This window comes from Anneissia japonica, unplaced genomic scaffold (genome assembly GCF_011630105.1).
Source record: "Anneissia japonica isolate Jap-2015-1 unplaced genomic scaffold, ASM1163010v1 scaffold287938_len408866_cov212, whole genome shotgun sequence".
NCBI lineage: Eukaryota > Metazoa > Echinodermata > Crinoidea > Comatulida > Comatulidae > Anneissia > Anneissia japonica.
In genome coordinates this window covers 121489-149258 of record NW_022696173.1, presented here as the reverse complement: position 1 = coordinate 149258, position 27770 = coordinate 121489, and the positions used below count along the sequence as shown (strand labels likewise).

The 27770-nt window shown below is 34.4% G+C and overlaps 3 protein-coding genes across 5 annotated transcripts in view; 1 reads left to right on the top strand and 2 right to left on the bottom strand.

The window, feature by feature from the left end:
* Positions 1–113: 113 nt before the first annotated feature.
* Positions 114–15759, bottom strand: LOC117101727 (protein PTHB1-like). 2 transcript variants are annotated; one of them, XM_033241762.1, is made up of 23 exons: positions 15628–15759; positions 14679–14805; positions 13780–13924; positions 12948–13012; positions 12638–12751; positions 11638–11894; positions 10810–10897; positions 10358–10453; positions 9611–9740; positions 9054–9235; positions 8427–8503; positions 8160–8219; positions 7928–8030; positions 7486–7590; positions 7174–7314; positions 6346–6441; positions 5506–5678; positions 4727–4879; positions 4445–4627; positions 3745–3940; positions 3042–3114; positions 2415–2629; positions 114–2098 (listed from the first exon to the last, which is right to left on the bottom strand). In XM_033241762.1, exons 2-23 carry the CDS (start codon positions 14788–14790, stop codon positions 1986–1988), a joined length of 2877 nt encoding a protein of 958 aa, XP_033097653.1. In that variant the 5' UTR covers positions 14791–14805; positions 15628–15759; the 3' UTR covers positions 114–1985. The 2 variants fall into 2 exon arrangements, with proteins under 2 accessions (XP_033097653.1, XP_033097654.1); XM_033241763.1 differs by having other exon boundaries at positions 14679–14815; positions 15628–15752.
* Positions 15760–15792: 33 nt separating this feature from the next.
* On the top strand, positions 15793–25201 carry LOC117101725 (protein N-lysine methyltransferase METTL21A-like). Of its 2 annotated transcripts, XM_033241761.1 has the most exons (4): positions 15793–15909; positions 17247–17418; positions 17522–17645; positions 19993–20537. In XM_033241761.1, exons 2-4 carry the CDS (start codon positions 17281–17283, stop codon positions 20376–20378), a joined length of 648 nt encoding a protein of 215 aa, XP_033097652.1. In that variant the 5' UTR covers positions 15793–15909; positions 17247–17280; the 3' UTR covers positions 20379–20537. The 2 variants fall into 2 exon arrangements, with proteins under 2 accessions (XP_033097652.1, XP_033097651.1); XM_033241760.1 differs by lacking the exons at positions 17247–17418; positions 17522–17645; positions 19993–20537 and adding exons at positions 22933–23478; positions 23670–25201 and having other exon boundaries at positions 15814–15909.
* Positions 25202–25801: 600 nt separating this feature from the next.
* The window catches only part of LOC117101735 (probable G-protein coupled receptor 158), a 24897-nt gene continuing 22928 nt past the window's right edge, over positions 25802–27770 (bottom strand). The window contains exon 9 of the mRNA XM_033241774.1: positions 25802–27347. Coding sequence (XP_033097665.1) covers positions 26946–27347 — 402 coding nt within the window. The 3' untranslated portion in view covers positions 25802–26945. The remainder of the gene's footprint in view (positions 27348–27770) is intronic.

The window sequence follows — 27770 nt, the reverse complement described above, 5'->3', positions numbered from 1 at the left end:
GGTTTGAAATCCACGGAATTGAAGGTTAAGAACCTGAAATGCAATCTGTCACACACCAATTACTTTTAAACATACATCTTCATAAATACAAGCACACACAAAACTGAACCAAGTTTGGACTTCAGAAAAAACTTATTTATTCAAAAGAATACTTCAAAAGGACAAATCTAGATCTACTTACATTTAAATATTTTAAATATAATATTTCATACATTTGCACATGATAAACACTATGAAAAGATAAGACAGATTGGTGCATACATATTACCAGTTTTCAAGACCAGGGTCAAAACAATGGTCTGCGAATAAAACTCGACCAAAATTCATTTTTGAAAATTTCCCCCCCACCCCAACTGATGATGATATAGTAATGAGAGCATTCCTTATGGGTCTACCTCAGCTTATAATGCATGCCTATTGTTCTCAGATCATGAAGTTCAGATTATTTATTTACGTAAGTGATGGAATATAAATGCCTGTATGGATTCGCATTATAAAGGTTCCGTTATTTTTAAATTCAAGCCAGCGGCATCCTCAGCTGAGGCACATGGGGCTAACGACGGTTTAGAATGCTTTATATATGGACCCCAGTCTTAAAAAGGCAGAGAATTAGGGCCATATATAATTATTTTTACTACTGGATTCAGTGGTTAACTCATGAACATAATTCTTGTAACATAATAAGAACATCATAATATATGTACAATAGTAACAACAACGATACAAGCTATCGACAGAGCTATCTGTATTACACTGCACTTATTTCATTATTATTCATTATACTATAAATAAATTATTCATTTTTTAAAACAAAGACAAAAACATTTATAAATTCTAAAACCATTATATGATTTTATTTTATATATAATATGTAGGTGCTTTCACTACATCACATGACAGTAATTCAACAATCAGATTGGTTTATTAAACATCGCAAAAAACCATGTGATAAGCATTTAACAATGTGATTGGTTTGCAGAATGTAGCAACAGATCATGATACAATTATTTAATCTGATTGGTTAATAAACTTGCAATAGACTACCTGTATGCGACAAGAATTCAATCTGATTATTTGTTTCTACTGTATCTACTAAAACCTCCAAATAAATCAAATTAAATATATTTATTTTCCATGCAATTTCAACATACAAATAAAATACACAACATAATGTAAATATAAAATTCAATTGCATGGAAGGAGGCTATTATAAATTCTGCAAGTTCAACTTACAGACCATTAAGGCAAAAACTTCCTTTTATAGAAAAACAATGTTTAATGAGATCAGTAATTTCTCACTGCATTGTGACTACTACTGCATAGATATGTATCTCATTTGTAGACAATAAAAGTGTTTTATTACTTTCTAAAAATTTGATGTTTAGGCACAAGGGCAAAGGATACATATGCCAATTGTGAACATAATCACATTCTTTGTGGTAATCCCTTTCACAAGATAAACATACACACAAGATGCTTTACATAAGTGTCAATATGAGGCTTGGGGAGGGAGTGAAGTTGTTTTTTGTTACGGGAAAAAACACCTTGACAGGAAATGAACCCAGGACCCTGGGATTTGAAGTCAAGCATCTTAACGTTCAATCCACAGCTCCACTTTAAAATGTTTAATTTGGACAAAGTAAGCCCTCAGCTGACATTTGAATTTATCAACAGTGAATTAGTTGTGCGCTTTAACTGCTGCATGAGGGAGTGTGTCTGCAAAATTGGTGTTGAGTAGACATACGTAAAATTAATGATCAACTATTCATTTCGTATAACATGCTTAACACCCAGGCGACCAGTTCACACCACCAACTCAAAAGATATTCTTCAAATTAAGTCCTTAATGAGACTTGTATACGTAGACTGTTGCTTTCCTATGGCTGCATGCTACATAGTGCAAAATATACACATTCAGTGAATCTAAAATGAAGCAAGGATACATGCTGTGTTGCAGCTAATTACATGATAAAAAGTTGTTTGATCTAAAGTTCCAGTATGGAATCGATAGCAGCTTCTGATCCATCCCCCTCCTCCGCATGGGATGACTTTTTCTTTTTCTTTTTCTTCTTTGTTCGGATTGCAAGAGGTTCAAGTCCTACAAAAACCAATTATAAAAATGTTTTAACAATTTTTACAAGGGTGATCTATGCAGCACTGTGTCAACACCAGTTGGGTGAAACATAGAAAAAATTAAATAACATGCCTTAGCTCCTTTCAGATGTGACAAGGCCCATAAGAAAAGGAAAAAAATAATGTTTACCCTTTTATTATTAGAGGCATCAATATTCTGAAAAGTCTCTAAGCAGCTTAAGATGGGCGTAATTGTCAAACCTCTTGTCGGACAACTTACTTTATATCAGGGATTAAAAAATAAAATATAACCTACATAACTAATCAAATTTTGATCTTACCTGGCCCATCCAATGCTGGCAGAGCACCAAGATGTCCACCACCAACTGACGGGAGTTGCCCAAGAGGTTTGTGATTCTCATTAGCCCCAAGGTCTGGTAATTCATGAACATCCTTGCCAAGCGTTGCCACCTTAGCGACCGGTCCATTAGCCTCTTGTCCTGTGGCTTTTTGGTACGAGGGTATCGATACCTGTGGTACAGCAAAATCTTTGTTCCTGGAGAATTAAAATTATTTTAATGTAAAATCACTTTAAAAATTTCAAATAAATATATAAAAAATACAACATGGGAAATAATTATTTGAATGCCCGGGTGACCCATTAAATCTAGTGTTTTTACACCAGACTTATTTCCAATTGGGTCCAGAAGCCGAGGAAATATTTACAGATAATGATTTATGATAAAAAGTTTCTGTAAACATAGAAAAAATTAAGAAACATGTCTAAAATGAGATCAACTATTCTAGGTCAAGGTAATTTTATTCTAGGTAATTTTCATGTCTAAGATATAATGCCAATCACTAGGATTTAACTCAGGATGATTACATATTTAAAATGATTGACAGCATTAATGTTAGACTAACACTTTAAATATTTGAAATATCAAATGAAAACTTGCTATTCTTACTCAGTATCACGATTTGCTTCTTGTCCATTGGTAGTGGGGTTTCCAGTTGTCTTTCTTGGACCTAGATCACCTTCTGTTTAAAAACATATCATAACCAATGTTTATATTTTAGATTAAAGTTAAAAGGTTCTACAATTCACATCATTCACATCACAAACTAACACAATGAAAGTAGATTGTGTATTGGTTGTCAAGCAATTTTGCATTCTTTACCACACAAAAAATCTATAACAACAACTGCACTTTTTTGTTTTCACAAACTAACACGATCTACTTTCACTGTTGAAGTTTTTGATGTGAGCGATGAATTGTTAAAAAATGCTAAATACTGCTTCAAAAAGATAAAGTGCATAGTACAGTACTACATAATTGTTGTCTTGATGTGCAGTAAACAAGAGAAAAAACATAGATAATAATATTATCTGCATTATTATTATTTATTGTGTCTATGTAGCTAACATCACAAAATTATGTGTTTAGTGGTGTTAGTGTGACATAGCAGAGTGAGTTTTTACTGCTATACACAATATACATCAAGAAATCTCATAAAATTGTGCAGTGCTTGAAATCACCCAGAAAAAGTGTTGTTCTAAAATTAATCATAAGAAATGTCTTTGGGAATGGCAAAGATGGAAATTCCATTTAACAAAGATCCAACAAGATATAAGACACCAAGATTATAAGAAGTTATTTGTGAACTTACGATCTTTCTGGCCTGGAACAATCAATCTACCCCCCTTCCCAAGTCTCTCACACACTTGATGTAGATGCTTGTTCAGCTTTATACTATCACTAGGCTTAGTGAGCGATACTGGGTTCACAACTTGGTCCTTTGCGGTCTTAGCTAGGCAGGTCCTCAAGAGATTAGTCAAGGCAGCATCAGTCACCTCTTCCCAACCCTTGGAGTAAGATTCCCACATTAATAAAAAATACAGTCTGTTGGTTCTCTGTGCCTTTTAATTAATGAGTACCATTACGAGTATAAATAAATGCAGCCCAACTGCTTGTAGCAATTTATAGTGCAAGTCTATTCAACTAATGATAAGACTTATTCTTATTCAAAAATGAAACCTTTCCGGAATGTCAAACTTAGAAACTGCCCAATCAGAACGGGGTCATGATCGAGTGTTTACATACGTTTACGCTAATGCTTTGCAACAATATCAAAGAGGTGGGGCTTAGCGGGAAGGTCCATTTACAGTAGAGTAGACCATCATTTTATTGGTACTGTACTATCAACTTATAGATTATGGTAAATAGGTATGTAAAGATATACTGGAAATGTGGTTACAGGCAGATCACAGCCAATAAAAAGATGAACAGCTCAGGGTATTTATATTTCAACAGGCATAGAGAGATGAATGAGGGGCTTGCTAAAACAATCAGTCAAAGTTTTAAAGTACCTGTTCGGAGTCCACTGGTACGTGGTGAGATAGTGCTGACTGCAGTACATCCATCTCGCTGTCACTTAATTTATACAATAATTTCATCAGGGTGGTGATGATAAGGGTGGCACAGCTTAAACCCATGCAACACCGAACCATAGCTTTCTGGTTTTCCTCCACCCCTTCAGCTAGCTTCAATATCTGAAATCAAGAAAGATGTAGTTAGTGCTGAGAATTCAATATTTTATAGTCTATCTGTAGGACATGGTTTACATTGTTGAATGATTAGTGTGTGCATACCTGCCGATATGTGCCGTCAAGCAAGGTATCTAAATTATTCAATGGTGCTGGTGTCTTGTCTTTAAACCGAGTCAAAAGTCGCCTTTGAATTGCACGGAATTGCTTCGCTCGTTGATCCAACAGTTGCATGTACCTCTCATGGTTGACACGAAGCTGAAGTAAATAACATTACAAAAATTACTAAAGTTGAATTACAAACAAAAATTGTCCTGACTTTACACTATGTAAAATTATGCAAAATTATATCCAAATCAACCTGAATAAACCACGGTTTTTTAAAAACTTTAGCATAAGTTTTTCAATATGAAATCTAAAAAATTCAACTAGCTTCTGAACTGATATAATGCTTTACTACATGTGTCTCCATACCAAAAAGCAATACATCATGTGTATACAAATGCCTGAGCTATTCAATAACAACACACTCGGGTAACATAGTAGATAGTGTAAGTTGCTTGGTGGTCAATAGGCAAAAAGTTGAGAAGGCGATTACAGAATGTATACCGATTACATACACTTCACAGACAGAAGATTCCATTTATTTTCAAAGGTAAGTCTTGCTAAAGAAAACTTTGCACTAGTTGGTTTATCCAGGTAAGTATTCACAAAATAGACTACATTTTTAAGATTTTCATAGAAAATCAGCTAAAAATGAATCCATTCAATCTATGTATCGATGGAAATTGCCAACTTATTTAATGTGTTGATTTAATTTTTTTAGATTTTAGCACCTTTCCTATAATTTTCAAAGATGCAGATAATTAATAAAATACAATTACCTCCAAGTGGGCATCTATGATTTGACAGTATTCTGTGACTGGTAAGCTACCTGAGTAGGAGCATTCAAACCCTTTGACACCTGCGTTCTTGTGGTAGATCACCAGTCGATCAATAAGCTCCTTCAGCATCAACCACATTGATTCAAAGACATCCGACTGCAGACGGTAACGCTCTACGAGATAGAAAGCAAAGTCACAATTATACTATATAAAAATATAACAATATAATTTAAAATAGGCTCATTCTCTCACATGAGCTGTAGTTATTCATTTATTTATTTAATTATCATTTAAGCTACAACCTGGGGCTTTTCAAACAGGTTCTTTATTGAAGAGTTGTGTTAATAAAAACGTGGGTGCATAACTTTTGAGAAGGAATGAAATTTTACTAGCAAAATTTTTCTCAAAAAATACACTATGGTTTCACCTTTAAATTCAACTGCATATCATTATGTATCATATTGACTGTTCCACTAATTGCTGTTATGCATTCTATTTTTGCTAATAGTCAAGGCATAGATTAGACATTTTTGAAAAAGGTGCTCCACTAATGGTTAAGGGCATAGGGAGATAACCAAAAGTGACTGGGGCTGGCAGGGTACTAATTGTTGGCACTAAGTAGGGCATGTATGTACTTTTCCTTTATTGATATAAATAATTAATTTTAAAAGCTGCATCAAATTAATTAGCTGCCAGGGAGTCATACTGTTGATGCCTCTGCTTTTTGTAGCTTTTCTTTTTCTGCTTCTTTGATCAGTGTAAATATTATATATTAAATTACCAATATCAACACCTTTGATCATTTATTGTTAGTAATAATATTAGATGCCCTGTACTTACGTGATGACTTTGATGCCAATATAACAGTTTTTGGTCCACCATACACTTGAAATGCAATTGCATTACCGTTCCCACCAGCACTTTCAACACCCATATCTGAATTATCATTGACAATGATTAAGAACATAAAAGCTGCTCTAAAGTATCATCACTAAACAACAGCATAAGTGTACATAAACATGTGTATTTGTGGGACAAGACATTTTTGTGGGACACCTGCATATTCCTGGTGCTGTTTTGATAGGCCAGATGTTAAGGTAGAATGGCACTCCAGAAAGGTCCATAGTTTTAGGCTACATTCAGACTTGGAGATAAGCCAGGCTTACGTAGAGCCGGGCTCAAGGTTAAGCCCGGCTTAACTTTGCCAGGCGTTCAGACTAGCGGGATTAGCCAGGTGCAAGTATTTGCATATATGTTTCGAAACATTGCCCTCAAAACGTATGTTTGCTCACGTAATTGAATGCTGATTGGTCATTTTTTTTATCCGAATTCAATGCAAGACGCCCCACAATGATTAAAGCCCGGCTTAGATACTAGAAGAACACAGCCCGGCTTGAGATAAGCCACCTAGTTCAGACTGGCAGGTGGATAAACCTGGTGAGTTGAGCCAGGTTTATCCACCTAGCCTGAACTAGGCCTGAATCATTTTGTATTAGTTCTCTGGAGAGTATTCCTATTCCGGCTTGTAATTCAGCCAGACCAATTTCATCCCCAATCAGTTAATCCTACGGGATACCATATATGTTAAGTTTGTCACATAAACTATGATAATCATTAATAATACCTTACCTTACCATTATTATTGAAAAACACATGAATAATAAATACCTGCAAATATCTCTGTCAAGTTGATAGGTGATTTATTGGTATCTAGCGTAATCTTATGAAGTGCAGTGCTAAATGGTGCACAAGCTTTACAGGTAAGTTTAAACGGTAGCTTGAATTCACAATGTGATACTCGAGGTGCCCCTGTAAATAATCATAAAACAGGGTAAGCATGTTACATTTTTCAGTTTGAATGGACTGGTTTTCAATGTCAATGTACCATTTCTGTTTCATTTAGGAATGCACCATTCTTTCAGTTTAAATGTACAGTAATTGTTTCATCATACATATACAATTATTTAAGCGTGAACGAACCATTTGGAAGCATGAACGTAGCTGTTGCCTTTGCAGTTAGTGAAGATGGCAGGCAGTTACCCTTCATAAAAAATGATGTTGTCACTTCTGCTGGTGCCGAGGAATCTAAAAACAAAATATTTATATTACTATTATTATAATATAATAAGTATCATCATTATCATGTATTATTTTCATCATCATCATTGTTATCACTATTAATTTTACTGATAATATAATCATTAGTATCAGCTTTAATATTATTATGGACACATTTTTCTCAAGGTGTAAATTAAACAAATCAGAAGTAATGTTTTTAGTCCATGAGTTTCACATTGCTTAACTTACCTCTCATAAATAATGGAATGGTCCATCTCACTATATGAAGCACCCTAAACTAAATACATCTTATAAACTTGGTATTGATTGGTTTATTTAGCTATTACCAAATAGCCTTGCTTACCAATAAACGGAATCTTGAATGTGGCCTGATTTGCAGCCAGTGGGGATGGGGCGTACACCAGCAAAGTTGCATTCTGTACACTCGTATTACTGGTGACTGAAAGCTGAAAAAGAATTATTAATTAAATAATAAATCAAATAGTTTAGACTTATAATAAAACATCATTAAAAAGCAGAACTATAGCAAGACAATATATTTCAATATTGGTATTGTGTGTGTTGACAGAGCTTACCTTTACAATAACGGACGGTATAGGGTCATCATCTTTTACTTCAGTATCCAGTGTCGCTGACTATTAATGGTAGATGACAAAAAGAAATAATATTTATGGTTCAAATAAGCCCACATCAATCGATGAATTGTACAGCAATGGATTATCAGCTTTACTAATTAATGATTTAGACACTTTACAAATTTCAAATTATATTATCAAACAATCAGATACCAGTATTTATGTTACTTTTTTGATTTGAAGAGTTATAGATTATAAATAACTTACATTTGATGTGTCAATCCTATTTGGTACAGAGGCCTTTATCGTGACACCACTGTCAGTCATTTTTGCTGGAATCGGATCTGTTGAATAACAGACATAAGATTTAAATATTAACTACATTTTCATACCTCCTGGATTAAAAGCTATTTTTCAAACTAGTATATTGTATTCAATATGTAAAAATAAGTACCAATGAGTCACTGCTTTAAGATAGTATAATTATCACCAGTAATGATGATAGTGACACTACTAACAACAATCTGTTGGATTGGATTTGATTGGATTTCGTCAGTGTGAAACACACCAAGGACAAACCACAAAAGGCCTAAGACTTACTTCCAGTGAGGTCCTTCAGGTGGTGAATTGAACAGTACACCAAGAGACAATTCCCTACCTATTTCCGAATAGTGTACCATGTTTTTTTAGCATGCACATGGGCTATAGTACACAGGACCAACGGCTTAAACGTCTCATCCCAAAGAAGGTGTGCTATGGAAATTTGTATTTCAGCCCTCCAGCTGAAATACAAGGGAGCAGCGATGGGAATAGAACTGAACTACCACTGAGTTAAGCTGCTCCCTGTTAACCCCAAACACTACCATAGAAAAAGTTTGACTTTTAGGAACATACCTGTCCTCCCAAGTGCCTTTCTAATAGCCATCTGAAGATTTCTCATCTCCTCGTCTTGTTCAGCATAGTTAATCTCCCTCGAGTCAGGAGGAGGAACACTGAATGTGGAAGGATCTGTGCCAAGGTAACTGCACATAAGATGACCATCTTCATCTAGACTGACAACAGCTCCTGTCAGGTCTCTGTTTGTAAATTAAACTGATCATCATTTTTTTTTATAACAATACATTGGTATACTTATATACCACAGTTCCTCAGGTATAACCCCACCTCATGTATAAGCCGACCCCTTACTTTACACCCAATTTTATGTATCAGTCTTTTCTCAAGCAAAAGCCCAGGGTATGGTATGATTTGAATAAGTAACTTTTACAAATAAAAAAATTATGAATTAGGCATGCTGAGCTGAAAATTTTCCTTTTGATTGAAAAAGGGTATAAACCTGTCTGTAATAAAATAGTAACACCATACAATACTTTGAGAATAAAAAATGTTTAACTAAATAGTTTCAATCAACAAAGAACATATACAGTGGAGACATGCATATAGGCTGTTACCTGAATGTAGCTGATTGGATACAGATTGGGATGTAGTCAAGCTTTGCAGTCCACTTTAGTTGTATGTCTTGGTATATCATCAATTGACTTGTGTAGGTTCCTATCATTGTATTGATGCTGCCTTCAGAAACTATACACAGAAACAAAGCATACAAATGTTATAGAAACTGCAACATCACTGCCCTTACCCATAATTCCAAAGATCATTACTACATCTTATAGACACATATCACTTCTTTATATTTCATTTTATTTGTGGAATGACCTTCCAGAATACATCAAGTAATCGCCTACCAATAGCAAGTTTCAGGGCATCGCTCAAAATAATTTTCTCTTTACGTTCTTTTAATAAACCCTCTCTTTTTAATGATGCGATTTGACTCATTCTATTTTCTTTTGTTTTATTTCTCTTTTTCACATTTTGTTTAATATAAGTTTAATATAGTTCTTATGGTTAATTTGTCCTCTTTGTGTTAGGGTGATTTTGTGTGTATAGTTATCAGAATCATCTATACTTTTGTGCTGTATAAATATAACTTCCTTTTATGAATATTATTATCAAATTCTAAAAATGTTTGATAAAACAAAATGTTTCTTGAAAATTCCATGAAGAACACTTAATTGCCAATTATAATAGTAAAGCATCTGTATGGCCAAGAAATGAATCACATTTTGGCCGAGATTGGGGTGGGGAAAGATAGGTTTAATGAATGTTCACAAAATACTGTGTAAATTTGATGTTCTTACCTGATGCATAGGGACAAAAGCAGCTTGGGTTGTATTCTAACTTCTTCAAGAATTTCAAATTACCATTTTCCTTTAAACATACAAAGGAATGTTCACCTACAGTATAAAAAAAGATGATTCATGTTTTGTAGCTAATTGATATATATTATGTATATTATATAATTGTACTGGAAGACAATGAAAAATAATTTTGGATTAAGTTAATTAAATAAGAAATATGTGGTTTGTTGGATTCAAATCCTTTCAATGTCAGGATGTTTGCTTATTACAGCTTAAAATAACTCCACGTCTTTAAGTATTATACAATAGTGAAATAATGTTAGCACACTGAAATAAGGCAAACAGGCAAACTAAATATGCAAAAACTCTCAGGGGTCACCATCCACCACTCATCAGTTTTTGAGCATCGCCTTTCATTTGGTAGACTTTCTACTTTTAAATAAACTACTTACCTAAAATAAGAATTGATGTTGGTGTCTGGGGCTGATTGAACACAAAGATATCAATGACTGGCTCTCCAATGTTGAATGTCCAATCAACCTACAAAAAAAAATTCTAAATTATTAGTTCTTTATTCTGCTTTATTTATTTTTACTATATTCATACATATCACGTCTGGTAGGGCAAAACATCATTCCTATGATTATTTACTGACGCAAACTTCATATCTTTATATATTCATACATATTTTATTTAGCAGCAATATGCTGAATTGCATCAGATTTAAGCAAAAGAAGTTCAATGCAAAATTTTTTTTAATATCACTTTTATTCATCAAAAATATACATCAGAACACATTAAAATTCATATGAAATTGAGTGAATATAAGGAAACGAAAACCCCAGACTTGTCGAATTAAAAAACACGCAGGGGGGTGCCACAAGACAAAAACATCAAAAACAAAGAAACACAAGGAAAAAAAAGAACAATAAGACAGTTCATCGTCGAGGACCAGGCGTTCCCCTGGCCAGAAGGCAGTGAGATACCGAAACTAGATGTTGAATAGAGGCGGGTTTATCCAGGTGGGTTCATCTCTGGCGTAATAAATGCTATAAGACGAAACTATGGCAATTTTTGAAATTTTGTTTATAAAAGGCTTAAATGATATGGGACAATTAATAGATTTATGGATAGTTTTGAGGCGTTTATTGTTGTCGTCAGAGATAAACCCCCTTGAACTCACCTCCAGAGCAACAAAATCGACCTTGAACCCAGAGCCGAGGATGTATGAGACCAGTGGGGCATATTTATTAGTTTTGAATGTGTGGGCATTATCTTACATTTATTCTTTTCCCTTTTGAAATGTTTTGAGACTCATTTTTGTTATTCCCTGAATCAGATGCCACAGCAAGAACTTGATAGCGATAGCTCTCCACCTGCCAACTGGAGGAAATAGTCACAAACGAATCCGTTCTTTGCATGTACTTGATTGGGCCAGGGAGAAGAAAACCAGGAAGAAAGCGACTAAATGAAAAGCTCTCTTGCTCGAAGAACGACACTGTTCCATCCATGGATTGCACACACAGGAATTCCTTACCTAAATACAATAACAATTTGTATAAACCAACCAGGGCTACAGAATGGTTTACTCAAATGCAACAGTCTTAAAATTGAAAGCCTTAGGTAAAAGACCATAATGAATATGGTATTGAAAATAATATATGATGCAAGCATAAAAAAAAGGTGATTTGTAGAAAGAGTAAATTAAAAAATGAATAAAAACTGTCTACATCTACAGAAATATATAGCATCATTTAAATTGTAGAAACTATATTTTTTTAAATCAATAAACTGATCCTTGAACCATCATTAGGCCAAAAAAAATTTGTTTGTTTGCCCTCCTCCACCCGCCCCTAACTCACTGAAAAAATAGGGGCGGAAAAACAAAAAAAAAACTTTTTAGCTTTTTTCTTTACAAATTAAAAAAAATGTGAGTGAATTTATCTTTACTTTTTGCCAGATGCCCTAGAAATTAGTGTAAAGTTGTTGTATGATGTATGATTTTGCCATTCTAGGCCTCTGTGGGTTATTCTTATTCCATCTGATGAGTATCTTTAAATAAAAATAAATAAATAAAAACTTTTTCCACCTGCCTCTATTTATCATTTTTAAAAAAAGAAGGGCAAACAAACAATTAATTTTTTTTGGCCTTATCAGCACTACCACCATATCCACCATCATCACTACCATTATCATAACCATCATAATTATCACCACCATCATGATCACCATGACCATTTTCGCCACCAATATCATCATCACCACCACCAGAATACCCACCTTTCACACCACCAAAGTTGCCTTTAGTCATGTTACACGAAGTTCTCTGTAGGTTATGTTCATACATGGCATTCAGTTGGTAATGGCTACCATGTTCAACAGCCCCTTGTGACCCTAGTTCACATTGAAAAGACAAAAAATACCTTAACAAAAGCCAAATTCTGTTCTAAGGAAACAATTTAACGATTAATTACTTATTAAGGTAGACATAATTGAAGCAAACTTTATTCAGGATCCCAGCTGTAAAAATAGTAAATAACTTTTTAATTATTTTATGCCAATTTAAAATTAACATTACAGTATTATTTACCTGATAAACTGTACACTGCTAGCTTTCTTGGGTGTAAAACTGCTAGGTGAATTCCTTCTGATGCTCTGTATATGATAATTACCAATAAATTTAATGATAGAAGCGAAAATATACACTAGTTACAAATAATAACCAGTGACAATAATGAATTTATAACAATTAACCACCACTACTACTGCTACTAGTATTACTACTACAACCACCACCACTACTAATACTACTAATAAAGAATAAAAACTCTCTAATATTACAGACTTTAAATAAAATCTAGTATATTTCGATGATGTTTAAAATCTGGTATAACAGTAACACTAACAATGAAATAATAATATTACATATAATCATATAATAATCATACAGACATTCATATAATCAGTGCCATAATATCAAAGCAGCTTAGCTCAGTCGGCTAATCTGGTGGTAGCCACTGTGTGTGCGCTGAACCGTGGAGATCTCTAGGTCCCCGGTTCAATTCCCATCGCTGCCTCTCCTTGTGTTTCAGCTAGAGGGCTGAAATACAAGTTACATAGCGCACCGTCTTTCGGATGAGACGTTTAAGCCGTTTGTCCCGTGTGCATTTATGACCCATGTGCATGTTAAAGAACACAGTACACTCTTCGGAAAAGAGTAGGGGATTGTCTCCTGGTGTACTGTCCAATCACCACCAGAAGGACCCCACTGGAAACAAGTCTTCTTCTAGACTTTTGTGGGCTATCCTTGGTGTTACACCGAATAAATCCAATCCAAAAGTAATCATATTTTTATCATAATTATTAATATTATCATAGTATCATTTTCACAAACACCTCGATAAGGCATATGGTTTACATACGAAACAAACTGTCCAGTTTCCAGGCCAAGAATTGGCTGAGGTAACTGCATTTCCAGAAGCATGCTTTGCCCTTTATCATCATCAGCATGTGATTTTGGGTCATATATCCGCACAATTCCATTCAAACTGCCAACTATTACTTTATCTGTCATGTAAATAAAGAAAAAGTATTATTAGGACTATAATAAGCACATTATTAAATATATGATAGCATCAAATTATTATTATCAAGCATTTTTAAGTATTTCATCAGATGACAGTTTGAGAATCAGGTGTAAAATCAGTTGACACTGTTGTAGAATTAAACAATTTTCAGCATCAGGAATATTTGGAGTATCAATTAGGCAGTCGTTCATAAAGATTAAGCAAATCAGCAGTGATTTTGGTAGTCTATAGGTGGATATACCAATTATTATTTCTTTTAAGTAGAACACCCCTAATAGAACATAAATCCCTCGGCTTTGCATGTCCAATCCAATGCTCAAATGTCTGTTCTCATCAGGTTAAAATATTCACAAACAGACAACCAGTAGTTCAGTAGATGAAAATTAGTTTTAAAATTGTAAATTAGCTAGATGATATATCTAATCACAATACTAAGAAAATATTAAACTAAGTTGTTTATAATTTATTTATAATTTTTACAATCACAATGTCTTAATTGACTTTTGAAATTGTTTATAAATCTTTTGTTATCATGATTAATTACATGTAACATGGTAAATAGATCATTAAGAGGGATCTGGCATATATCGGTTCATCCAGGTAAGTATTCAAGAAATAGACACATCATTTTTCTGCTGCATATAATTTAGGTGTGTTAAACTATGTTTTTTGTGCAAATAATATATATTTCTTTGTAAATAATAAAAATTTGATGTATATTCACATGGCCTTACCGTGAGTAGGATGCTTGTTGTCTATACATGCAACGCAAAGTGAACCTTGATCAAACACCTCATCTGAGCCTACTTTGGCTGACCACCAATCGCGTGCCTTGAAAAGCGACATTTTACCCACGAAGATCTGTAAAATACTGTAGCAAATTAGAGTGCCATCAATTGACAAGGCTATAAAATAACATCTCCCCTTGACTGGTCCTGTAGGTAGACTCGATATAATTTTAGGTAGGTAGGTCCTAACTAGGCTTAAGATTAAGCCTATAGGCTTATTATATTATTGTATAGCCTAGATAGTGGCTATGCTTATGCTGAGATGGATGTAGTGCATTAAGATAGCGAGACTTATTTTGAAGGTTTTAATTAAGTCGACTAATCAGCGTCACTTAGGATTTTACTCACTTCGGCGTAGGCCTAAATTGTAAGCATAGGCCTAATTAGCCACGGCCTAATATATAAATAGAAATTCAATAAGCCTTGCCTATACTATACTAGGGCATGTTTGGGCATAGCTTAGGCCTAGATAGGCTAGGCCCTATCTACGCCATGTAGTTATTAGTATAAAAATATCTATTTTTGTATTCTTACCGCACCTAGGCCTATGTTAATTATTTTTGTTTTAACAAAAGTCCAGTTAGCAACTTTCTTCATAGCAGCATATATGATATGCAGATCTAAAGGCGCTATGTTTTATGTCCACCAATTCTTGGCTAGACCTACCTAGCAAGGTCATTGGCTAGCCGTAGGATACACGTCCAGGGCCGGGGACGGATTAGTTATTCGCGCCGAGTACGTACGACGATCAAACAAGTCTTGTTACAAGAGACAGAACTCTAGCCTAGGCCTAGTCTTACTCGGCCTGAAAAAGTTATGTATAAAATCATCATCCTAGTTATAGCTATTAAATCGTTGTTTCTATCAAGGTTGGATGAAGTCCTAGAAAACTTACATTACTTCAAATGACTCGAAAAATGTTTAGGTCATATAATTTGGTTTAATTTCGTACGTAATACATTGCTGTTGTTGATGTAATAAAGGCTAAAGCGTCCTTCGATACACAGAACAGCACCTCCAAAAATCCAGGAAAAAATGTGCGTCTTTGTAACGTCAGAATGTAGACTAAAAATTATCTTTCACCGTTAGAGGGCCTACACCATTATTTTTGTTCCTTTCCTTCTCGCTCGTTCTCGTAAACTATAAAATCTTGATTTCTGATTCGAATCGTATATAGGTAAGTGTTGTATGCCTAAGTATTTGTAAAGCATCCACTTATACCAAAATATAGCAAGGTAACATGTTGACCGATGACAGTAGAAAATAATAGGCCTTGGACTCTCCTTAGGGAGGCCTATGGCTCCTCCTAGGCTAGGCCTAGGGGCCTAGGCCCTACGCTAGACTAGGCTTTTGGTTGGATGGGCTACCTTCAACTTGGTATTCAGTGGCGGCTCCTCAGCAGAAGGGAGGGAGAGCAGGGACAATTTCATGTCAGTCCGCCAGCTGGACAGCTGAAGCTCATCGTCGGCTCATTAGATTTAGAAAAAAACAAAAATATTGTGTTCATAATATCAATAACATGTTTTTGTCGTAATTGTTTAAGTTGTCACAGAACAGCTTACAATAATGGCCTACCAAAAATATTTGACTTTTATTTGTAGTTTTAAGTAATTTTAGCAATTTTGAAATATTCAAGTTTAGTGTTATCTATCCTATTCAGTAGTGCATCACTATTGACAAAATGGGGAAAAATTTGCACAACTTTCAATGCACTTCTGCTGAGTGCAGAGTACATGCGCATATTTTTTGCCCCTTTGCACTGATTTTGGATAATAATATGAATTGAAATTCCCCATGTAACAAAATTGCATTCGTGTGACTGTCCTGTGAGTATTCAAGTTCCTTGATGTCAAATCCCAACTGCAGGATCCTTTTGAGCACTCAACATAAATGTTCTGAATTTCAAATCCTGGCTTCCTAGCCATGCCTTGAATGAGATTCACAAACTGTAAAAGACCCGAACCTTACCACTTATTAAATTACACTTTTTCCGAATTTAATAAGAATTAAATTCGGAATTTTAATTAATAATTAATTTTTAAAAAAATAAATAATGGGGCTGCTGGACAAATTAAAAAAAAAAAAATTTTAAATACACTCATCATCATACAACTCAAAGAGGCTTAGAATGGCAATATCTTACATCAGACTAATTTGTAGGGAATCTGGCAAAAAATAAAGATAAATTCACTTAACTTTTTTTTCATTTGTAAACAAAAAAGCTAAAAAAACCACTTTTTTTTAATTTTTATTTTTCCGCCCCTGTTTTTTTCAGTGAGTTAGGGTCGGGTGGAGGAGGACAAACAAACAATCTTTTTTTGGCCTAATTTCAGAGTCACTATACACAAGAGTTGAAATAGAACAAAGAAAACTTGCTGTCTCATTAACTTTCTTACTGCATTATATTCTTTAGTTTTTTTTTTTTTGTAAAAGATTTTAATAAAGCAGCCTAATTACCAAATCTACAGACACTCTACAAAACTAATAAAAACTGAGGTTGCCTTCTTTTGTCAGATAAACATCTTTCAGTCTTGGTTTCCAGCCAGCGATGGCTCTAGTTGTTTATAAGCCAGGGTTTCTGGATGCATTTCACAAGCAAGAACGGCGATTCAAATTTATGGAAAAAGAATTAATAATTAAACAGGCCTGGGAGAAACATGGAGTCGCTGCAGTTGTTTGGGATGCTGTAAGTAAAATATTGGATGCTTAACAAAATACTTTGTATATGAAGTAAGTTTGTTAGCTTTCATTTGAAAATTATGATAAAAAAATGTTCTTGCAATTAACAGGCTGTTGTTTTAAGTGAGTATTTGGAAAGCAGTGTACAGGCTGGTGAGTTAAGACTGGACGGGAGCAAGCTGTTGGAGCTTGGTGCAGGGACTGGACTAGTTGGCATGATGGCTGCGTTATTGGGTAAGCGCATACATAGAAAAATTCTTGTCGAGCCACAGGGCATAGGGCTGGAGCTTATCCCCAGTTCCAAGTACCGTGAAGCAGATAAGAGCTTGATGCTCCCGGGTGGTACCCTGGTCCACCGCACATTACTCCCAGTAATGTGCTGGTGCCCATTAATACAGCTGGGTATACGGAAGCAATGTAGATAAAGTGCCTTGCTCAAGGACACAAGCGAAATGCACAGCGAAGGATTGAAACCCCAACCTCGAGGGTTGGGAAACCAAACCATTTCCACTGCATCAAACTGTATACATTATCTAGAAGAATTGCTCTCTCAAACATTAATGTTAAAGCTCGGTTTCCATACTATCGCTACAGCATTTTCACTAAAAAGAATACAAAAGTGCTTGGCAACCAATACGCGCTCATTTTGACGTGCTACTCCGATTTCACGAATTAGCACAATCTACTTTGATTGTATTACTTTGTGATGTGAGCGACGAATTATAAAATGTGCATTTTTAGTGCCTAACACAACATAATTTTTTATTATTTATTTAATTTTACATATACATTGGTCTCTTATGCTGAGTACTGCACTAGACTCCACTGGTGAGTCGAGTGGCCAAGGGGTAAGGCAGGAACGCCGCTAATTACAGCCTTAACATCAGCGCTGGTTAAGTTGGTAGAACCAAGTGTTCTTGGATAAGGACTTAAAATGGAGGTCCAGTGCTTTTATGCACTTTAAAGAACCCATTGTATCTTTTGGAAGAGTAAGGGGTTACCCCGATGCTATGGTTCTTTTCAGCCTCTGTCGTGTGGAATGATGAGAACATGTAGCTAATTTAAGCCGCTCTTTACGGTGGTTACTGTAGGTACTCACAGACCACGCCAATACACAATTCAGCACAATGATGCTACGAGTTATGGGTTATTCTCCTACTTTTAGCCTTTACCTTTTATTACAGTAAAATTAAAGTTATGCTACAGTAATAACAGTAATGTTAACCTTTATGTATTGTAATTCAATAGAATATTTTTTAGTAGCTTACTTTTTGTCTTTTACTAGTAGGCATATAGCACACTCCTTTTCAATTTAAGCACTTTTTCAAAATATCTTAAATATTACTTTAAACAAGCTATTATATTTTTCTTTTTTAAAACAATTGGGCATGTTAATGACTTTCTTCTTGCATTTTGGCTCTCGATTTTTATACTTATATATAGGCTATGTTCTCACACGGCTGCTAACGGTTAGCAGGATCCGGATCCTGCTAACCATTAGCTGCCGTACGTCCATACGAGAAAATCCCGATCCGGATACCAAAAATATGATGATCGAATCACTGGCCAATAAGAAAATGGAAATTGTAAGCGCATATGTGTGATTGGTTGATGATAAAAACATGCTCACTTGCTAACCTGTAATCCTGTAGTCTGTAATTTGCTAACCTGTAGTCTGTAATTTTGTTCTTTTTTATGAGACAAGTTGAATGAAAATGAATGCAGAGCCAAATAGAAATCAGTTCTACACTGTTTAGGCTTATCCGGGATATATAATTGTAATAAATAAATAAATCTCTTATTCCATCTTAAATTTGTCTCAGTGTAATTCAATTTTTAGACTTTATGTCTGATGTTTCTGCTGCTTTCACTTTTCTAAGTGTAATTTACCATTCTTAGAAAAATCACTTAATCAACTTATAAATATTGCAGTACACCGTGTAATGAATTAGTACTATCTTTTCACAAACAGTGATTTTATATAAAGTTAGTGATGATTGATGTGCTCTGTAATATACAGAACTCCTAGTGTTCTTGTAAAAGCAAATTTATTTATTTTGTTGTTGGCAATCAAAAAAAACCCAAAAAACAAAACAAAATACTACTAGTACACAATATAAATTTGGAAAAATGGTATATAGGAAATTAACTAGAGGGTAAAAAAAAATACCTTCTTAAATTAGATGGTATTGTATACCACAAACATGTATTGACTTATTATTTGCCAAAATCTGAATTTAGATGTTCTTAAAACAATATCTCTATGTTGAATTAATAAACTATTTGAATGAATCACTTTGTATGATTAAAAAAGTTACTTTCAATTGAAGATTAGAAGAAGAAATTGTTTTCCTTGTCAATTAACAGACATGTATAAATAATGTTGTGATATTTGCATAGACTCTTAAATTTGATTGGCTGGCCAGGCAATCAATTTATGCATGGTAGTAAAGGTAACTCAGCTAAAAGTGAATTGCTTCTATCTGTGCCATATTGAAAGTGCATAAATCATTTGAACCTTTTTAATTATTAATTTTTTTGTTTTGATATAATTAAATATCACAATTTCTATTATTTTCAGGTGCAAAGGTCACACTCACTGATCGATTAGAAGTTATTGATAGTCTCACTGTGAATGTTGAAAATAATTTTAGAGATGGCAAGACCAGTATCACTGTGAAAGAGCTCGAATGGGGGAAAAACTTGGAAGATTTCTCTGAAAAATATGACTTTATAATCGGTGCTGATATAGTATACATTAAAGAATCATTCACAGCCTTGCTTCACACCTTGAGTGAACTTAGTCAACCCAACACAAAAGTACTATTGTCTTGTCGAATTCGATACCAAAAAGATTTAGATTTCTTAAAGATGCTGAAGAGTAAATTTTCAGTGGATGAAGTCCATTTTGATAAAACAAAATGTATTCATATTTATTTAGCGAAAAAACTTTTCGAAAACACATAAGAAAAATAATTTAACATTGTTTGTGTTTATTTTAAAGTAATGTATTGTAAATGTTTGTTTATTGATACAAATCATAAATTTCATATGTTTATGATGAAAAAATCTATTATTTTATGGTTTACGCATGCTTTATACAGTAACGCCAATAAACTTTTATATTGAAAATATAAGGTGTTTTATTATTTTTTACCTGTTTTCACTTAGTTATGCTTTTCGTGAATACTTACTTAAGTAATAAACTGACTATTGCATTTATTCTCTAATTACAACATCTCTTGAAAATAGTAGATTGTCTACCACATGTGCATCCTCTTTTTTGAAAACTGCACATCCAAAATTCTCTGTCTCATGATTGGCTGAGAATCAATGGCGTATCTAGGGCGTGAGCCCCTCCAAAAATTACTCGCGGCTCCCAGTTCCCCCCCCCAAAAAAAAAATAATCACTTGCAAGTAGTTAAAAATCACCTTATTTTGCGATTTAGCGCCTCTGAACTGATCATTGACCCTTCCCCCCTCCACCCACTTCAAAACTTCTAGATGCGCTACTGCTGAGAATGACCTTTCAGGAGTGTAATCAAACTTAACTCCCGACCAATCAGAACATGGCGAGGAATATGTGTGTGTCTAAGAAACACTTGTGGTAGTCCCACAAACGCTTGTGTTTTTGTATGTTATAACACTGTCATTTTGTAGGACCAGCAATCAACAATATCCAATATCCAAGGGGCGGGGCTTAGCGTAAAGGTCCATTAAATGAATAACCTTTAACTTTTTAACCTTTAAAACCTAACTTAACCTAATATCTCTAAACACACACACTGACTATTGCAATGCACTGAATCATGCCATTGTCATGTGAACTCGAGGGCTTAAGCTTCCACCCTACGTCCTAGACTCCATTTGAAAACCTGCCAAGTAAAAAAAAAAATCACATACCATTTTAATTCTTCCAGATAGCTCCCCCTCCCATAGCAACCTATCAAACCATCCCCTTGTCAATACTCTACTAGAGGAATTACCACTTAAATTTAGTAGCATTTCACAATTGGTGTTTCGATTTTCTAAAAATAGAAAGGCTTTAAATTAAGATTATTCTTGAAAGCGTTTATATTAGTGCTCTCCTTAAGTCGATAGGTAATGTTTTTTCACACTTGGAAATGAGGAAAATGCTGCCAAAAATTTAGTCTTGGTTGTAAGAATCTTGATGGTAACAAATATTGGATAAAGTTACTTGTATAGTTTGCAGCAGAATATTTTAAGCTTTGAATTTCATTTTGTGATATTATACTAGTAACCTCTTAAGATAGGGTTAAGTGATTCCGACTCCTGTATTTTGCGATCTTTGAAGATGCAAACAGAAAGTACCTGTTCATTAGCAAAACATCACCACAATAACAGACCCAATTCATCGAGCCTTTATGTTATATAAGGGAATGAGAGCTCTTATTTCACAAATGTGCTATGAAAAATACTTGTGATTGATCTTTTGGAAGGATTCATTTTCTTGATATTCAGTTGAAGGCAAAGTAACTTATCAAAAAGAACATGATTGCTGATGTCACAAGTTGAATAGTGTTTAGGAGTGATGTTTTGCCCTACCTGACGTTATCGTACCGAATACTCAGTACGTTCCCAAATACTTGCGAACAAATTCGCAAGTGATTCGGGTGGGAATCGAACCCACGACCTACAGATAACTACCCTGGCGCCATAACCACTAGACTTCCGAGCTTGCGCTTAGTGACTAGTGTTGATTGGTACAGGAATCAATGTTGTAGCTGAAATGCTTACAACTTGATTTCCTCTCTGGTTCTCTTCCTCTCCTCTTGATAATAGTATTCGATCTGCGTGTTTTACCTGATTGATTGAATTATTCAATCGCTAGTTTCATCCTCTTTACCCGTTATAGGCCTAATATTTATTTAAACTGTTTACCCAAATTATTATCGTATCGATGTATGCAATTATTCAATTATTAACCAGTATAGTATTGATTTGATAAATTATTTACCCGTTTTCTCTTTACCTCAAGTTATTGTTTTACTTTAACAAATTCTTAAATATCTAGTACCATATTTATTTGTTATTTAATTGTAATAATTTGATCAGCTATTTACTCTTCCTTTTCTCTTTGGCTCAAGTTTCTCTTTACCATTCGCAAGTCATTGTTGTACCATATTCGACACTTATTCAAAGTTGAAAAACATTTACACAAAATATATGGTATTATGATTTTACTATAATTGTTGTAATATTTGTGTGTACAAAAATAGTATTATTTCTATGCGTGCTTTGAAATTTTTAGTATAGGTACTTCAGTTTTATCTTTCAATCATTGGAATGACTTTATAAAATATACACTTTACATCGTGATGTTCAGATGTTGTAAAATGGACATCCTTATTTGTTGATTAAGTGCACAACGGCTGTCAACATAAATACATCTATTATTTAGGTTAGGTGAACCATTCTTCGACATTGTTGCTAAAGAAAAGAAAACTTTCATATTTTATTTTTCAAATTGCTTTTTTTCGCTTTTTTCATTCTTATATAGCTGCTGGTTGAATGAGAACAAAGTACTTCAATATTATTCGTAAAGTCGCCGGAAGCAAAATGACATATCCATTTTTAGAGGACTGGGATACGATAAAATTCATGCAGAATTCTCGTGTTATGGTCTTCCTCAGTGGTTTTGGTACAAAAGATGATGAGCAGAGTTCACTGTCAAGAAAAATCATCGATAGATTTCCAAAATCATCGATAAATTTACAGTTTTCTAGTAAAGTGTGTAAGCCTCTTCACAAAGCTATTAAGGATAACGTTCAGACAATCGTCATCGACCATGCTTCAGACGACGTTGAACACATGCAGCAGATTTATACAGTTGCCCATGAAAACAGTTACATCGAATTAGCACTAAAGGCTGATTGTAAGGGGATTTCAAGGTATCGAGCCATTGTTCCGACTTTTTATGGTTGGTTTTTGAACTACGACGCTTCTCGGGAAGTGAGGGAGAAAGGTCAGTCGCTGCTCTTAGACAGTTTTGCAGTCAAAGAATTTGCTGATGACTTTAGAAAACAAATTGACGATTCTCCTAAAGGTGAGCTTAACTGTATGTTATAATCTGTCTCGGCAAAATGTAGCATGATTATTTTTTTCCATTTTATTATAATTTTTGTAATGGATATTTTTTTAGGTATCCACAATAATTTTGTTATTACTGTAACCTCCGTTTGATTGCAAACATTACTTTGATATTGTGATTAATTGATTATTCTTTTCATTAAATAGATTTGCAAGATCATTTCAGTACGAAAGAGCTTGACGTTGGTGGCACAATGCTTCACTGCACATCCCTGCACTATACAAGGGATGGATTCGAACAGTATAATGAACGTGTAGGTCCATCTGTTGGCCGTGTTTATCAGATTGAGGTCATTGGATTTTTGATAACGCCACGAACATTTGGTGCTCGGCTCAAACTCGACAAACATGCCAAAGAATTATGGGAAAATGGTGACATACCCTGTGGATGGGAACCATCTAAATTCTCACCTACTAATGGTAGTGCCAGCAAAGCTCACTTGACGTTAGAGACTGGTCCAGGAGTACAGGCGCTTCAAACTGGTCTGGACTTGGCAGATTTGGTTAAACTGGAAGTTAGAGCACAACATGAGGGTAAAGGCGATAGGATCCCAATGTACAACATTCAAAATGCTACACTACGTAACTATGGTAAAGGCCAAGCTATGGTTTACCTCAATGAACCTATGCCTTTTTCATTTTTGTTTTCTGGCTACAATCTGAAGAAATGATCAGCTCAATCATTACAATAGTTGAGACTATGAATTCTTAGTTTCACGACCACATTAGAGAGAATCCTTTAAGATACAGGTAAACTCTAGCTGTAGTTGAAATACAGTTTACACCATGTTTACAGAATTTAGGCCTTTTTCAGAAAAAAATAAAAATTCATCACCATTTCAACTCATGATTTCCCCGTTTTCAAAACATTAATTTTATTCCTTTATCAGAGCAAACAATTTGTCAAATTATCAACGAAACTGAATTGTAAAATTATTGAACAATTATTTTGCTAGTAATAGATTATTAGAGGAAAAATATATAAAGGTAAGATTAAATTAGTTGAAATTTGTTCAGGTATTCAATGAAAAATCATCCTAAAATAAATCCAAGACAAACTTAACACAACAAAACAGACATAAATTATAAATATAGACTTTCATAAATTATTGCTTGAGGAATCGAAAACTTTGACATTAATCCGATTCTCGAAATTTACAAACTGTTTGCTAGCTAAGAACTTCCCGAATGCTCTCTCTCTTCCCTTCCCTCTCTTCGCCCCTAAGGGTCCCTTCGTGTCTGTGCTACCTGGTAACCCGGTACCAGCAACTCTCGTCGTCCACCACAGGGGCTGTCTGTATCACCTTATTTTAATCCAAAATACGTTTGCCGTTCATTCAACTCAAACAGTTTTGTAGTTATACTGTATATAGTTAAAGTTTTTTGGAAATACACACATTAACATTTTCCAAAATTTCAATTTACATTTAGTGGGGTAGTCTCATATATATAGTATCATAAGTTGATGTAATATTATCAAGCCACATTCATTTTGCTGTATCTGTTAAAAATACATACAATAATTTTGAGCTTATTGATAATGGTGGAATTATTAGGTCATTTAGTGTATCTTTGCGACCGCTACGTAGTTAAAAAATATATAATGTGTTAAAGGTAAACCAATTTCAACAATAAGAACGAACTGCAATAATAAACTGAATGTTTTGACAAATTCTTAACATCGTCTGGATTGTAGTGCCTCACAAACAACAATAAGAATGAAAGAGACATATTAGAGAAGTTTTCAACTTTTTGGCTTCAACAATATTGTAGCACTTTTAGCTGATTCTCATTCTCATATCACAACATTTTACAGTATGTACTTTACAAAAATCATCAATAATACTGTAGTATGTTGAAAAATAATATTAACTGATTAACGTTAACAATTATAATGACAACAAAAATAATGTAAATTTTTTATTGAAACTGTTAAATTAAACAGAAGAAACACAATGACTTTTTTTTGGCCGGTTGGGATCAGCAGTTAATGACATACCGCAAAACCTCGGATAGATATAAACCCTGGGCTTCTTTTTTTTCTGTGAACTTTGGATGGGTTTCTTTTCGAGATGGGCTTCTTTTTGAGATGGGCTTCTTTTTGAGACTACTTTTGCAAAGTGCAGAGCGGGGATTCTTTTCAAAATGAAAGCTGTAAATTTTGGGATTTACTATAAAACAATAAATAGGGCCACTGTAACATCAGTTATTGGAGTGTATTAACCGGCATTACATCACCTAAACTATAGTGTCAACCAAGCGTGTTGTTAATTTATTTATTTTTTTTAATTTCATGTACAGTGTATGTACTGTACTATCTCGAAAAGAAGCCCATGCTATCTTAAAAAGAAGCCCACTGGCTTCTTTTCGAGATGGGCTTCTTTTTTAGGCTACTTTGCAAACTAAGGGTGGAGTGGGGAGGGGCTTCAAATCTTGACTTCTCAAGATTAAGCTCTTTGGGCTTCTATTCAAGGTTTTATGGTATGGTTCTTCGGTCACTGCTGGAATCACCACTAGATATCAGAATTTGAATGTCATGCATGTCACATGTCAAAATCAAGATTGCATGATTGTGTGCAGTGTAAATTTGTAGGAACGAATAACGAAAATAATGTTTGTATTCGTTTTCGTTAAAAAACGTCTGCTATGTATATGTAATGTTATGTGGGAAACGTAGTTGTGTTTTCCAAACAGACATGCGCCAAAATAAAGGCTTCAACACCAGTAGAATGTTGTCTTTTTTCCACTTTACTCACCGATATTCTACACATTATAAATTATATCTATATGTATATGTAGTTGTACATTGGAGGTAAACATGAAACTTTTAATGATTTATAAAATCCCATAGAATGATATAACTATATATACTGTACATATTTTTCACTGCATTTTCACTCAATTCATTTCACTCAAGAATATAACTGCTCCGAATTTGCAATATATTAGTTTATACAAATCCATATACACCTATCCATTATATGAAGCTTGTCAATTGACATGTAATGAAGTTAAAAGTCAGCCATGTTGTAATATAATCTAAACAAGGTTTCAATTTAATAGAACCACATACATTCAACAAATATAAAGTTTATTATTTATACACCTAAATTTACTATAAATATAGTCCGAAATGTGATGCAGTCATTACAAGGCAATTGGAAAATGGCTAGTAGGCTTATAAGTATATACAATCTGACGAATTTATACCCTGAACTTATATTACCAACGATTATTTAAGGTAGTTTCTAAGTTAATAATTATATGGAATAGTCTACTAATTTACATTTCGATGAGGTTGTGACTTCGAAATACTTGTTCGTTTTCACATTTGTTCCAGTTACTTTAGCGCTGCCTTGTATAAGAAAAGGATACGTAATAATGAACATCCGTATTATTTTTTTTTCAATTAAGAGAAGGGGTTCATAACTTGCAAGTCCTATTATTACTGAAGGAAGCGTCTGCCTTGTCCAAAGACGACGTTACATTGTTCTTTTTGCGCACCGCCGGGTCGTTACGATCAAGCGTAAATTTTCTTCGATTTGTTTCCCCTCTGTCGAGGCTGTGCATCCGAGTTGTACCTTCACACATATTCTCTAAGGGTTTAGATAGGCTTTCTGTGCTTTTTCCTACATCCGACGAACGCTCAATTTCGCTTTCGGAATGGTAGCTCTGTGTACGTAGGCTAGGGCCTCGAGATAACTTGCGAGTGTCTCGCCATCGCTTTCCCGCGCTTCGTTTTTTGGAGGGAATGTGTGGGTTGTTTTCCTTCATCGAATGTGTCTTGTAAATTTCAAGTTGTGTATACAACCTTCGTAGTTCTTCCTGAAACAGAAAATAAATTGATTGTAAAAAGATTGAATTCAAATAAACAGGCCCCCTTCCAACAAAATCAGATTTGTTTTAGGCACCTACAGTATTCCAGGTTTTATTATTGCACGGCTTCTAAAAAGATCAGGAGCATGGGTTATTCTGTGTATGTTTCGGTACAAATAAACAGGAAACAAATATGCCATGACAGAGGTGTAAAAAAAACAAACATAGAGAAAACCTACGAAAGTTTCTGAAGTGATAGATTTCAGTCAGAAACGATAGTAGGTTTTCTCCAATAAAGTGGTCTCTACTTTTGTTCTTTCGCAGTTCGTCGAGAATTGCAAATAGTGTGAAATCAGTTGCTTTAAATTGGATTAAAATTCTAAACAAAGCCACAGTGGGATAAGGACGTCCCTGGCTCGAGTTCTAGTTGGG